The sequence below is a fragment of the Carassius auratus genome, chromosome 24, assembly GCF_003368295.1.
Source record: "Carassius auratus strain Wakin chromosome 24, ASM336829v1, whole genome shotgun sequence".
Classification (NCBI taxonomy): domain Eukaryota; kingdom Metazoa; phylum Chordata; class Actinopteri; order Cypriniformes; family Cyprinidae; genus Carassius; species Carassius auratus.
Genome location: NC_039266.1, coordinates 6,030,415 through 6,046,442, shown reverse-complemented (window position 1 = coordinate 6,046,442; position 16,028 = coordinate 6,030,415). Strand labels below are relative to the sequence as shown.

At 34.8% G+C, this 16,028-nt stretch overlaps 1 protein-coding gene across 4 annotated transcripts; it reads left to right on the top strand.

Moving 5' to 3' along the window:
* Positions 1-7,583: 7,583 nt before the first annotated feature.
* On the top strand, positions 7,584-15,397 carry LOC113042191 (adenosine 3'-phospho 5'-phosphosulfate transporter 2-like). Of its 4 annotated transcripts, none has more exons than XM_026200814.1 (10): positions 7,584-7,673; positions 9,763-9,987; positions 10,107-10,228; positions 10,489-10,643; positions 12,141-12,248; positions 12,412-12,509; positions 12,599-12,691; positions 14,209-14,320; positions 14,443-14,512; positions 14,716-15,397. In XM_026200814.1, the coding sequence occupies exons 1-10, from the start codon at positions 7,647-7,649 to the stop codon at positions 14,864-14,866; spliced, it is 1,161 nt and encodes a 386-aa protein (XP_026056599.1). In that variant the 5' UTR covers positions 7,584-7,646; the 3' UTR covers positions 14,867-15,397. The 4 variants fall into 4 exon arrangements, with proteins under 4 accessions (XP_026056599.1, XP_026056600.1, XP_026056601.1 ...); XM_026200816.1 differs by lacking the exon at positions 7,584-7,673 and adding an exon at positions 8,646-9,165; XM_026200817.1 differs by lacking the exon at positions 7,584-7,673 and adding an exon at positions 8,647-8,783.
* Positions 15,398-16,028: the final 631 nt, after the last annotated feature.

The following is a 16,028-nucleotide window of genomic DNA, read 5'->3' as shown; positions in this document are numbered from 1 at the left end:
TAAATGAAAAATTTATAATTTTGACCCATACAATGTATTTTTGGCTATTGCTACAATTATACCCCAGAGACTTAAGACTGGTTTTGTGGTCCAGGGTCACATATAATTATATCCAGTATCCACTGATAATCAAAATAAATGCATTTAAATAAAGTACAAACTACTGAAATAAGAATAAAAGAAGGGGGGGGGGGGGGTTGGGGGGGGGGCATACATCATTCATCAATGTTAAATTAAATGTTTATATTCAGTCACTTGTCAAGATTACAGTTCATCTTTGAAAATTGTCTTTTGTAAAATGTCAATGCAATTAAATTCACAAAATGCATCAGAATGATGACAATGTTTGCCTAGCTGCTGCATGAATCAATAATGAATCAATCAATAAAGAAATTCATAATATAATACATATAAAAATCTTAATCATTACATAAAAATGCTTTATTTATTTGTTGTATGTTACATACAACAATATTGTAATAAAATAATCCTGAGAATTAAAACACAGTATTGAATGCATTAATGTATTATTAATATTTAAACTAAAATCATCAGAGTCTGTCATTAGAACTCATAAAATCTATAAGAATCATCTCACAGAGTTTGTAGTGTTTTAAGTGATAATTATAATAAATTATTTATGATTTCATATGGATTCACTGCAGTAGCATACTGGATCATTTACAGTTTCTTAGAAGTGGTTAGGACTAAAATTTACACACATAAAATGATTCTGAATATTTTTCCACATTGTGATACCGTGTGTGTGTGTGTGTGTGTGTGTGTGTGTGTGTAGATGGCTCTCCGTGCTGATGTCCCACCGTGAGATGGAGAAGGCTTTAAAATACTGTCTGTGTGAAATGTAAAATTTATGAATCCCCCCCATGTCCCTGCTTGATTTATGTGAAATAATAATACACTATTTAATGCTTAAACATGGCTGCGAGCAATCTGTGGCTATCAAGATGTACAATGGAGTAATGGCTGCAAAAGACAAATCACCCTGTGCACTGAGGATGCTTGTTTAAAGGTGCACGGCAGATATATTAAACTATATGTAATTGTACACTAACTCCACGCTGTAGGCAGAGAGAGACAGAGAGATGCAGATGGTCATTAATATAGTGAGAGTGAGACAAGGGGGTGGACACATCTCAGACGGGCTCATCTCTCACGATGCCGTCTACAGACGTCTGTTTACTCTTAGTGAGGAGACTCTACTTGTAATTTTTTTTTTTTTTTTTTACAAAAATAAACCTTTTTACATCAATAAGAACCATAGTTGGGGGAGGGGGTATGTAAACATATATAATATGAATTTTTACGATAAGTCTGAGCATTCTGAGATGATTTAAGAGCAGAAATGAAACCTTATTATGAAATCTTACTTTAAAAACTTTTTACATTGTCGTATTGTGGTGCGTCTACTTTTCTAGGCATGAGAAGTTGGTACTGCATTAAGATTATGGCTACTTTCTGAAAAGCTAAAAGATAGATGCATAATACCTGCACAGAATTTAGCATTCATTTCAATGGTAGCTGCTTGGCTGACGCAGGCCCCTCTGGATGGATGCGATCTGACATCTGTCATTTTTGCTTAAACAAAACATCAGGTTTTTAATCCAATTTTCATGCGTTTAGGGGTCCACTGTGAAAACTTTAATATAATATAATATAATATAATATAATATAATATAATATAATATAATATAATATAATATAATATAATATAATATAATATAATATAATATAATATAATATGAGAATACGTTTTGTGTACGTTTTATATACTTGGGACAACTGACCCATGTTAACCAGAAACACTTAATATTCACATGTTAGTTATGTCATGGCCCTTTCTGATATCATGAGTTTAAATGTTGGGTAGAACTTAGTAAACTCTAAGTATGTGACTTTCAATTCACCATTGTAAGTGCAGTTCTGTAAACATTATGTTTATCTTTTTACAGACGGAGGGATGTCATATTTATTTTTCATTTATTCTCATCATTACTGACAGCATGCCATATATGTTGTGCAAAAGTTGCATTGAACCCAGCTCAGCGTTTAAATCAAATGCCGCAACTAAAGTATTAGCACAGCCTAATTCAAAAATCTGAAAAACAAAAGAAGAAAAAAATACATTAACCATAAAAATGACATGACTGGAGGAATATAAACAAATAATTCTTCATACTATATTTTCCTTGTGCTGTGAGAGAAGACAACACAAAAGCACTAAATAAAGAACAATAGAAATGGGAAATTACACCACGTCAAACTGTATTCTAATCTTAAATCTGATACTGATTTATGGATCTGTTGTGCTTAATTAAACATCATTACAGTTAGCAGCTCCCCGCAGATTTGGACTTATAAAGAGTTTAGGCACTTTGTTGTGCAGTTTGTGGGACAGTTTATCAGACCTCAGGAAAGTAAACAGTGCAATTATGAGCCCATATGAAACCACAGACAGAACTCTGAGCGCTGTGTGATTATACACAAACACAGGTGATACGCACAAGGGCTCTGTTCCAAAAAAACTACGCCGGCATTTCAAGACATTATTGGCACACTATCCAATGAGGGAAAAATTAGCTCAATGCAATACCAAAGTAGATACCAAAATATATATATATATATATATATATATATATATATATATATATATATATATATATATATATATTTTACCCAATATTAAGGTTAGCTGTAAATTAATAAATAAAACTAATATGTTTGGAAATTGGAAATATTATATATATATATGGATTGCACAAAAAAAACTCAATATATCAAAAATTATCCATATAAATTCTATTAAGGAAGCGGCCTATTTAGACAGCATTCAGCATGGAAACCCACTAGGTTTTGGATCAGAGCCCATGTGTTCCTGATCCTCCCTGGTGTGTCTTTCCCTCTTCTTTCTCTGTTTTTCTGTCTTTATTTCTCCGTGTCTCTACCTGTCCATGCCAAGACAAACCTGCTAAAACTGGTGATTGAAGTGCAGCTCTGACTCCAGTAAACCACAGGTGCTGAACTCTTTTGGCAAGTCATAAAACATCATATGCATGTTTTGTGCTGTCAGTGAGCTCTTTAATTTCACATCCCCCCATCTCCTTCCTGACCACACGATTCATTCTGCTATGTTTATGAGGTGGAGACATCCAGAGTGTCTTTCATGAAATCAGTCGTCTTCAAACTCTGAGGTCCCGCTGTGCCAGCTGAGGGGACCCGCCCCCCATACACCCTCCAGCCCCAAATGCCAATCCTCAAGCTGTCAATCAAAGCCACATTAAAGCAGCGTGACGTCACACATCTGAGCGTTCTAGTCACCGGGAACACAGAGATGGCCCGGGGCAAAACTAAACAAACTTCCATTGCCACTTTGAACAGTTTAACAATGTGTCATTGTGTGGATAATCCCTGGGCTGTGGATAAGTGTATTATATTTTGATTTTACAATAAGCATGAGTAAAAACATTGTGATACTTACTATTGTGTTTGTACAAGAGTATAAGTAACGCACGCACACATTTCAGCATATTTAGCAGTGTTTGCTTAGGCAGACTATTTCACAAGTATTGAACTTACTGATGAAAATGTCAGGAAAGTCACCTCATACTGTTTGTGCTACAGATATGAATTATTCCTCAAACTGTGCAGCTTGCCTTATATTACATTTGTAAGCAACTTGAAGTTCCAAAAAAAAAAAAAAAAAAAAAGAAGAAGAAAAATCCTTGAAACGTACACTGAGAAACGACATGAATCATATCTAGAGACAGCTGTTTCGGCTCGACCCAGTAAGCAACTCGCCAAAAACATCCTAGCAGTGCACTAAAAATACTTAGCAATTATGCAGCACCACAATCACTCCAAATATCCTAGCATTGTGACTTTTGCATGTGCAGGAAGAAAATAAATCATTAATATAATAGTCGTTTTATCAAATATTTAACCATTTGATATCTAAACAATGACAACAAAAGTTTCCAAAATGTCTAATTTAGGTAACTAGATGAAGTACATTATAAATCAAACTTTAACAGATACACACAAATTACAGTATGTGAGGTATAACATAACATTCTGTATATTATTTTTATAAATATAACTTTTAATGTCTTTTGGGGCTCGTTTTAATTTAAATCACATTAAAGCATGTAAGTCATTGGTAAAAGGAATGTCTGCATGTGATATTATTCAATAATGTTAAAAGAGTTTTGTTCTGAATATTATTCCCCTGGCTGCCATCATCTCAAATTTCATCTTTAATTGCTCTTTCTTTTTGCAGCATTGAGCATTCAGCAGAAGTCTGCTTCCCCCTCCTGGTTGTTCTCAAGAAAGAGTTCACAGCAACAGAAGCTGCGAGCTGGATTTCATTTTGTTTTATGATGCAGCCGAACGGGGAGCATTTGATGTTGAGTATTTGTTAAGTTCCGTCTAAAAGTCTTAAAAGAAAAGACGGGGGTTATCAGCAGAGCTCTAGAGGTTCGTATGACATATGACAGGTGTCTATGCAGAGAGAATGTTATTGCGTTGTGTTTTGGTGAATGAATCCATGTCCACGAATCCCTTAGTGCCAAGAGACTACAACAACATAGAGCATCTTTCAGAAAACTCACTGGTGGTTTGGCGACTAGGTTAGTGGTTTAAGATCCACAATATTTTCAGGCACTGATGGAGACTTATCAGCAATGAAGGCACTGGAAGGATTTTATTTTCTTTTATTTATTTTTTTTTACAGTAAGATTACAGTAAACTCTCATACAGTATAGCACTTTAAAAAAAATATACATAAATATATATATATATATATATATATATATATATATATATATATATATATATATATATATATATATATATATATATATATATATTATTATTATTTTTTTTTTTTTTTTTTTTTTTTTTATGGTACCTTTAAACTGAGGGGGAACAAATCATAATAGTCTGTATTGCACCAGGAAAAATGTCAATCTAGACATCTCAGAAAAAGTATTTCATTGTTGTCTAGGATATGCTGTCATTTCCTCTTTTGATCAAAAAGACATCAAATATACATTAAGTCAATACAGTCCATCTTAGAAGAGCTATATCAACACGGCCGAGCTTTCCTATTTGAGTGAGTGCTGACCTCAAATAGTTAAGAGTAAGAGAGAAGGACAGAGAGGCTCGCAAAAAAAAAAAAAAGAAAAAAGTGAGAGCAGAAGCCCAGCAGATCAAAGAAAACAACATGAGAGAGGATATGAGCGCTTTGAGAAGTAATATTGGGCCGATACCATCTGTTTCAAAGACATGCAGCAGGATTCAGACAAGCACAGGAAGAGGACAACAGAGACGGCCCTTTAGCCCTGGATAACACAGCCAAAATGGCTTATTAAGAAACCTCCAATTTAATATGAGATTGGGCAACATTAAAGGGTTCCTGCTGCAAAGGACCTTTCTTCCCAGTTGTTGAGAAGAGAAGCGTTATATAACAAATAAATTTGAGGATTATTTCATAAAAGGGGCGCCGGTGTAATTTCTCCTTTGGTATTTTCAATTTTGAAGGTGGCACAGTTAGAATGGCCGGAGATGTATGAGGTGATTTCACTCTTCATGTGGGAAAGTGAGTTAGAGACGGGGAGAGGAGCCGCTGCTCTGAACCGTATGCTCCAAATCTTTTATTAGTAGCTGTATTGTGAAGAAACAAACTATATAGATTCTACACTTAATTTGGTCTTTTTTTCTGACTGTTTTTCTTTGTTTGCTTTTTTTTTTTTTTTATGTCTGGTGCTATCGTAAAATATATAATATAATATAATGTAATAAATAAAATATAATATAATATAATATAATATAATATAATAAAAGGTATATTAAAATAAGATAATAATAACAACTCACACACACACACACATATATATATATATATATATATATATATATATATATATATGTCTAAAAATCATCATGTTGATGCTAATAATATCTTAATATTTCATGCCTCTTAGTCAGCATTCAGCAAATTAGACTTGAGACTTAAAAAAATACACTGCATATTCAAAATGTATTGTCACATTCCGTTGTGCATGCAGTATATGAGAACATGGCGCATAAACATTAACGCTCATTTTTTTTTTAATTATATATAGCTATACAACTTTATCTGCATACATATTGTGCATTCACATTATTATATCTGCTTTACAACAGATCTTAACTTCATTATTGCTTGTATACATCATTATCATATTATATTATTGCCCAGCTATAACATGCTAAAGGTTACAAGAGTATTTTTCTGTGAAGCTGCTGTGAAGTAGTTTGTATTGTGAAAAGCGCTATTCAAATAAATTTGATGACTTCAATTATTAGGAGAACTATTCCTTTAAACATTGGTGCTTTCCTTAATAATGTCTTGCTCCTCACATTTGTTGTAGACTCATCCATGATCCCAACAGTCGTTAGGTCATCTGAATTCTAATCAGATCCATGCACAGATTCACTCAACCATTCAACTTTCCCAGAAGATCCTACTGATTTGCTGAGCTATACAGGCCTCATTGGATCCAGATTTTGGTCTTTGAAAAGCCACCGCATTTCCTTCCGCATGCAATGTTTTATTTATTACTGGTTATTTGATCTGGTCCGAGACCATTATGGGAATATGTACCTTTCTGAATAATCAATAAATAGCCATTTTATTATTTAGAAGGATCTGGTGTGAAAGGCTGCAAAATGTAAAAGTCATTACACAAATCCGTCATTGTTGATAAATGAGATCACTTGTAAAGTTAGATGGGTGGCATGCATGTGGACGGTTCTGTGCATTGCTGAATACTATTAGCGGGCAGTAAATATTGCACCGGCCTCTCCACGGGACTATGATTCGGCAAATGGGTGGCAGAGAATGGGCAGTAAATTCGGAGATTAATTAACCCATTGAATTCTGGACATTTCCAGGTCTCCATTCTGGTGACCTGTGGACGTAAATGGGACGAGCCTGTCCTCGGCAGAGAGCAGAGAGTGAGGGCTCTCGTCCGGAAGAATGAGTTATTAAGAGATTTTTTTGAATAGATGGAAAAATTGTAGCCTGGCTATTTAGTGTCATAAAGTGCAGCCAAGCCAGCGCAGGGGCTCCTCGGGACAGGAGGCAATAGCATTCCAATCAAATCTCAGACGGATGAGAGATGGGCCTGTCCACTCTGAATTTTTATATTGTGGAAGGGGCTGGAAAGAAATAATGCCGTCCGTGAGTGAATTAACCTCTCGCAGTGGATGGAAAGGCCTCTGTCATCTATAGGGGAAGCAGAGGAAATGAATGGGCAGAATAGAGGCTGGGCGAACTGGGGGGAGGGGTAGATAGGATCATAACCCCTCACCAGAGATGGACCGTCCGTGGCTGTGGCTGTGGCTCGGTCACATCATGGGTTGTGGACGAGAGTGAGCATTTAGTTTACTGCTTGAGCTTTTTGTTGATATCAGTGATCAAAATCACTTTGTTTGATTTTTGCATGACATTCATTCACCTACATGCAAAACTAGGATGTAAATACACCAAACGCACTCTCCTGTCAGTCTGGACAAACAGGTTAGACAGTTCAGCCAGGAAAACTTTAGCAGAACGCACATTGTGTAGCTCTTTCTATATATTATCAATGAAACCAACACACGAAATAAAGCAGGTATGAAATTATCAATTGTTCATCTGCTTTATTGACAAAACTGATCCTTATTTCAGAGATCGGCGAGAATCGTTCAGAAAAGCAGTGAAAAGAAAAGAGTGGATTTTCTTGTTTTACGTCCTGATTTGCATGCTTATATACTATGCATTAAAAGTATGTGCTTCTTCGGTGATGGGAAAGTAGGCTATATCCCTCTGGGTGTGGGGAAAGATAGTGCACCAGCGCTTTGATATACTACCAGGTCATAAAATTGCATCTAGATAACAGAACTCGTTGTAACATGCTGTTTGTGGTTGAATGTTAGCTTTAGCATCTAGCGAATGTCCATCCAGTTACCTTGAATTTCATTACTTAATGTTAATATACAATTTAAAAAAAGGGAAGAAAATTTACATTCAGTGTAAAATTTGGAATGCATAACAGCTTGCACTCATAAGGTGTGCTAAATTTTTCTGGGTTATAAGCACAGCTGGCACAGACAGCACCACCCTTAGGAAAATTAACCATGGTTTTACTACAAATAAATAAATAAATAAATACAAAAATAACACTTGGTTTATTATAGTTAAATCATGGTAACCACAAATTAATTGTGGTTTTGCAACACTAGCCATACAATAGTTGAACCATGGTAAAGTAAATGTGGTTATACAAATGGTGATCAATACACACACACACACACAAAAAAAAAAAAAAAAAAAAAAAAAAAAAAAAAAAAAAACATGGTTTCCATAGTTTAACAATAAAAAAACCATGGTTAATGTGTGGTTGTGTGTTTATGACTTGACTCCTAAATAAAAATTTGTAGTTTTAATTGTAGTAACAATTCAGCAAGAAAACAGCCCTCTTCAAAGAAAGAAAGAAAAAAGAAAGAAAGAAAAAAGAAAGTACATATTTATCGCAATATAAATAATTTTCCATTCTTTATGAAAGAATAACCTCAAATCTGTCAGTGCTGGATGTTCAGAATGACACGTGTCTGTTCAGTGACGTGTCTCGAGGTCAGAGTTCACCGGAAGCTGTTGGCTGCTGTCGGGAGACAGAAAAACAGAAAAACCTTTAGAATCATCGTATAGTTTGCACGTTGACATACGTCTTTATGGATGAAGGGTTTGTTTTGAGTTCCGTTCGATTGTATCGATGTGAGGATGTCTGTATCACCTTAAGACGAGCGCTTAAAACTGCTTTTAAACCCGGAAGTGGAGCAGAGCAGCATGTGTTAGCTTAGCCGCTAACACTTTTTATATCTTCTAAATTCCATATGAGAGAGCGATTTAGTTTTTAAACACTGATCTCACGCTCATTTTGCACGTTAAAGTCACAAATTGAGCCTGCCATGCGTGCCAGTGCTGAGGCGCGTCGTTTATCGGGCTGTGAGACGTGAGATCAGTGCAATACACTTGTTCAGTTGTCAGATAATCATCACTCTCACTCTCATCAATGTGAATCTCATTAAACTGTTAATTACTCTGATCTTCTCTGGGTCATTCGGGTAAGATTTTTTTTTTTTTTTTTTTTTATAATTAAGTGTACTGTGAATTTTGGATATATTTTAGCTCAATGATATATTAATTTTATAATATATGTATAAACGCATCACCCAATAACAGGTGTATAAATGTGATAAAATAGTTGTGTCATGCTAACACTACTTCATATTAGAGGATTTTTCCCTTATCTAAATGCTTACGTTGTGTGTGGGACAAAAAAAAATTAAAAGCTTTGCTCTGCACTATAAGTATGTTTATATGCGCAAAAACTAAGTCATGATGTACTAAATACTGTTTACTGGTCTAAGCTGCCACTTCATTTTTGAGTACAAACATTTATGAGCACTATTTATTTATAGCACAGCTTTAAAGCAATACTTCGCCCAAAAATTTAATTTACTCAACCTCGGGCCATCCAAGATGTAAATCAATGGGTGCCGTTGGAATAAGTATGAGAAACAAATAAGATAAATAAATTGTACAAGTTAATGGCTACCATCATCTATTTGGTTACCCACATTATATAAAATACTTAAATAGTAGACAGCGAATTTAAAATCTGTTAATTCAGATTGTGGATGAATTGTTTTGGATTTCAGGAGCCTGCAGACATGAGTGGTAAATTTGGGCTTGGGAATTACAGCTCAAGGAAGCACATCTCCATATCCATGCCCTCATCCACAGAGGTCATGTCACCTCATATCAAATCTGTGGAGGAACTCAGAGTGCTGGGCATCAACCTGAACAGCTTCAACACACCGACACAGTTCTTCATCTGTGTGGCCGGTGTCTTCCTCTTTTACCTCATCTACGGCTACCTGCAGGTGAAATTCTGTCCCATTGATCTATTTGTGATTGTTGACTTTATATTTGTGTCTGCAGTGATGCTAAACTCGTGTTTTCCTTCGTGGAATTGCTAACTTGTGAGTCTCTGTGTTTTCAGGAGCTGATATTCTCATTGGAGGGATTTAAGCCATTTGGCTGGTATCTGACTTTAGTGCAGTTTGGATTGTACTCCTTGTTTGGTTTAGTGGAGTTGCAGCTTACTCAGGATAAAAGGAGGAGGTAATTTTTGGGGCTGTCGATAAATTAAAAAATAACTCTGTTATAATAGAAAACTAGCTTTGGGTTTTGCAACCAGCTGCAGTATTACTGATACCTCTATTAAATAGATTTTTTATAAAAAAAATTTGGGGGGATAACATTTTATTAATTAGCAATTGCAGGACAGTAAAGTTATACCAACTTTCAATCACGTTTTATCATAAAAGTAGTATTCACATAATTAAGAAAAAATAAACTTAATAGAATGCTTCTTTTTTCAGGATACCATGCAAAACCTACATGATCATCGCTTTTTTAACAGTTGGGACCATGGGCCTATCCAACACTTCTTTAGGATACTTGAACTACCCTACACAAGTCATATTTAAGTGCTGCAAACTCATTCCTGTCATGATCGGAGGAGTTTTTATTCAAGGTAAATCAGTTATATGCTAGATTGTTAGTCTTTCGATGTCTTCACATTCAGTGCAAACTGAAAATGTGACTATATTTATATTGTAAAATAATGTATATCAAACAAATGCTGTTCATTTAAAAATTTTACAACAAAAAAAACAACAGTTGTAAACATTAATAACAAGAGGAAATATTTATTGAGCACCAAATCAGTATATCAGAACAAATTTTTGAAGGATCATGTGACACTAAAGCATGGAGTAATGCTTGCTGAAGATTCAGCTTTGCCATCACAAGAAAAAAGTGTAATATACTTAAATATAGAATTATAAAATATACTAAAATTAAACAAATATAGAAACTGTAATGATATTTCACAATATAACAGTTTTTACTATAGGTATTACTGTACTGCATAAAAAAGCAAATATAATTTATTATAATCAGTGTATCTGTGTACACCAGAGGTGTTTCTTCCTTGGAACGCAAACTGAGAATTTTTGTAACAGCTCATTGAAAACATAGTGATCAAGCTCCAAAAAGGACAAAAGAAGTATGATTAAAGGAGTTCGTATGAGTTTTGGACTATTATTATAAGTCACCTGAGATTATATGATCCCAATAGTCAAGTTAGCAAATGATTATTCAGAAATATTGAGTAGGAGATTTTAAACTTTTAAAATATGAGTGAATAATGACAAAAAATTCAGACTAAGCTTGAAATGTAGGGTAACACTTTATTTTAATGGCCCCCTTTAAAAGTTCTGTTGACTCAACACAATAAAGTTGACTAATTTGTGAGTAAAATAAAGTTTTTTTTTGTTTTGTTTTTTTTTCTGTGAACAAGTTCCTTGTTCTTATGCTATTCCTTTCATTGGCCAGTGTTGTTTTGGAGTTCTTCACTTTTCTTATGCAACAACTGGATTGGAGTTTTGATATCCTGAACAAGAAAGAATGAAACCCTCTCTTTTTATGGGGATATTTAGATTTTTTTTTTCTCTCACTGGCATCATGGACCTTGCGTCCCCTGAGGCTGGTGCGTAAGATCAGCGGGACGTTGGTTGAGGATGCGCTCAAGATGCCAACCCATCAAAGCTGCATGGAATCAAAGTGATGCACAGCAACCTGCTGCATCACCTCCAACCCCACGGCTACTACCTGTTTGAGAAAACTCTTCGGCCTTTCTTGCGTCGTCTTTTTTCTCAGTCTTTGCATTTTCACGTCCAACCTCAAACTCATGCTTGCTTGTGATGAGTTGAAGAGTCCAGCAGAAAAAGACAAAACTCCATCTCTCTCTTCAACATCACTTCCCCATTGAACTTGTTCAAAGATCTTTGTAAAGCCAACCTGCAGCCAGTGTCAAACCTGCAGCCAGAACTCAAAGGACCCAGACAATAAGGCCCTCAGCTTAGCAGAAGATCAGATGCATGTTTATGCGGCTTTTGTGATGTGTGTGAGTTGATCCATGTCAGAGTTTCTTGGTTTGATAGAGCTTGTTGATGTTGTGTGTTTTTTGGGAAACGCTACAATGTTGCAGACGTGTCTGCTGCTCTCTGCATGAGTCTGGGTCTGATCTGGTTTACACTGGCAGACAGCAAGATTGCCCCAAACTTCAATGTAACGGGTACAGGACTGCTTCTTCTTCAGTCTGTTGACTATAAGAAACAAACTTTGCTCCAAAATCTAGTCAGCTGTCTTAAACATAATCTACTGTCTGCATAAGAATGTATTATTATTATTTTTAATTGAATGAAACTTTTAGAATGTTATTCTTGTATTGTTTCTAGGGGTAATTTTTATATCTCTGGCCCTCTGTGCGGATGCAGCTATTGGAAATGTGCAGGAAAAAGCCATGAAACTTCATAATGGGACCAATTCAGAGATGGTACAAATAAGTTAGAATTAAGCCCATCATAAAATGGTTTGTCTCTCTTGTGTGCAGGAATATTATTCATCGTTGTCCATGTGTTGCAGGTTTTGTATTCCTATTCTATTGGTTTTGTGTATATTTTGCTGGGGCTGCTGTCTTTTGGGGGGCTTGGACCTGCTGTTTCCTTCTGCTCTCAGGTGGGTTTTAACACACATATTTTACAGTAAAATATACATTCATTTTGAATAATAATTAAAAATAAAATGTCCACATATCGTAGTAATTATATTTTTGCACCAAAAACATGGCAGTTTTTCCACCCTTCCTCTGACTCTTAGAATTTACCTGGGTGTTTTTTGGGTGATGTACCCTTAAGGCTATTCTATGTAAATAAAATATTTTGTGATCGGTTTGCTATATATGTATAGTTTTAACGCTATTAGAATCAGACATTAAGGATATTTGCACCTGGAATTGAATTTCAGGGGGTACTTTTGACCTTCTAAATGACAATGTTTTAAATGTATCTTTGTTGTCTTTTGTGTCATATACCTACATTTAACCAATTACTTTTAATACAAAAACTACAAATTTGATTTTATTAACAATACAATTTTATTAACATCAACAAAAGTCATCTTTACACTGGAGCAGAAGCTGACATGGTATGTTTATTTACAACTAAATGTAATATCCAATCTACACTTTTCATTCTTTTAACAAATTTCGCTTCCGTCACGACAGTCATAATCAATTTACATTGTCCAGGGGCATATTTTTCCCCCGCCTGTTTTGAGTTTGGGGAGCATTTTTGCAAACAAAGCAAACGGGACAAATACAGTATATCAAATTGTTATCGTGGAATTTTAGTCATATGGTCCACCACTAAAATGTAATAGAAAATGCTTATTTATAATTAATTTTTATGTTAGATTTTATATATATATATATATATATATATATATATATATATATATATATATATATATATATATATATATATATATATATATATATATATATATATATATATATATATATATATATATATATATACAGTGCAGTAGTATTTTTACAATAGTAATATATTTCTAATTTCTACTTTTTTTTAATAATCACAATAAATCACTATACAAAAAAAATTACCACTATAAATCATAAATCTTTATCACAATTAAATTATTTATTGGTTTTATTGAATGCTTGATTTTAACTGTTCTGTGGCGTTATTACAATATAATGAGCATATTATTATCATTATAATGATGTTTGATTTTTACTGTACTGTGGTATTATTACAAAAGCAATACACTTCATGTTTATTTATTAATCACTGTAAATATCAAAAAAATTACTATTTTATAGTTATTTTGAATCTCTCATAAACAGTAGAAATAAGGCCTGAGGATTTTTTGTTTTTTTGTTTTTTTGTGTTAAATGATATATAAATGTGAATTGTCGTAAGTTATAGAAATAATAGTTGTAATTCCTTTTCTAATTTTCTAATTGGTGCCTCCCTTGCAGCAACAATATTTTCATATTTATTGGTTCATATTAACTGACCCATATGAAACTAACCACAAAACTGGCATACAAATCTAAACAATGTTTACACAAGCACAAGACTCATTCATTTCAAAGGATCAGGGACTAGAAGTTTTACATGACATGAGTCTGCAAATCACTGTATTTTTAATATGTTTTACTCACTCAGCATCCAGTGACGACATACGGTTATGCATTCTTATTTTCACTGACGGGATATTTTGGCATTTCATTTGTCCTGGCTCTGATAAAGCTGTTTGGAGCACTGGTTGCTGTCACAGGTAAGATAAGCCCTCTCTTTTGAAAGTATTTTGGGATGGTCATTCAAATTTAGTGAATTACAGAAAGTGAATTAATGGCCTAACTTAACTTTTTTTTTATTTTATTTTTTTTATCTCGCCAGTGACTACGGGAAGGAAAGCCATGACTATTGTGTTGTCATTTATGTTCTTTTCAAAACCTTTCACTTTCCAGTAAGTGAATCCGAGTCTCTGCTTTCATAACTTATTGTGGTGTGTTTCCAAATGAAACGATGCTGAGCAAATAAGATGAGAAGATGAGATTTTATTTTATCCATCAGGTTTTGATTGGGTCAGTTTTAATGTCATGTTGAGTGTTGGTAATATTAATGACATATTTCTGTTTTGTTGAGAATGACACACTTGTTCTTTCACAGGTACGTCTGGGGTGGTCTTCTAGTGGTGTTTGGCATCTTCCTTAATGTATACAGTAAAAACAAAGACCAAATGAAACTTCCCTCCTTAGCAGAGCTCAGAAAACTAGTGCTTAGCAGGAGAAAGGTGCGCCTGCTGTCTCAGGACGTGTAGGAGGAAAAACTTTAAAATTTAATTAATGGGCGGCTTCTACAACCTACATCAACTGATGCACAGGTGTGCTTTGGAGTCCGAGATGGGTCAGATGACCTCACAGAGTCGAATCAGCGCACATGGAGCATGGGGATCTATTTGAATCAAAGGGACCATAAACTAGAGCCAAAAAAGCAAAGATTTGCACTGGACAAAGGTGGAGCCTGAAGGTGGAAACGGTTTCAGTAGAACATTACTTTTTTTAACAAATCATGTCCAAATGAATGTTGCCCTGATGGGAGCCAGTGACATTTTAAGTGAATACATTTCACCTGTATGTGCCGTAAAAAACAACAGCAGCAGTTGACGTACAAGTCAGGACTCTATTTTTTGAGTTAACTGCAATTGCACAGGTGAAAAGAACTCAATGATTCTGTCTGTTTAAAGGGCTGACATTCAGAAAAGGATCAACTCATCAGCTGCCATATTCGCTAACTGTTTGTTTGGTGAAAGGGTGGCTGTTTTTACATTAAAAACAAACTAGGAAGTTGATTCAGACAGTCTGGAGTGTTTTCATGAATAATGGCGTCTCTTATCCATTGGCTCCAGCATGGAGAGTTGAAAGGCTGCCAAGCACTTCCTCAGATGTTTGGCCCTGCGATCGCCCAGGGCCTGTTTGATTAGTAATCCTGGAATAAGATAGCACCAAAAAGAAAACAAACACTGTGCACAGGGCTTGGCTTTAGACCTAATTTAGTTGAGCAGAACGTAACACATTCGTGTGTGTGTTTGTGTGCGCGCATATGTGGTTTGTGTGTGCCAAGTGTGCGACACTTTCAAAGCCTCAGGGAAATGATTATTGTGCAGTTGTTGCCACCCTCTCCCTTAGAGACACTGCCAGTTATAAAACACAGCATTAGCACAGATACACAAAAGGACTAGCTGCTGTCTGACTCGTTTGGATTTCCTGAGCAGAAAGTCGTTACATTTTTAAAACTGACCATACAAACTTATCACAAAGCTTGAAATGTTACAAGATTATATTAATCAGGGTTTTTATTATTATTATTTATTCATGAGCTTTTTAAATAATGAAAACATCATTGGATGCGACCATATACTTTTTAAATATTTAAATTAAAAGAAAAGTAAAAAATTAAAGCATGTTCTGAAGCAGTCATTA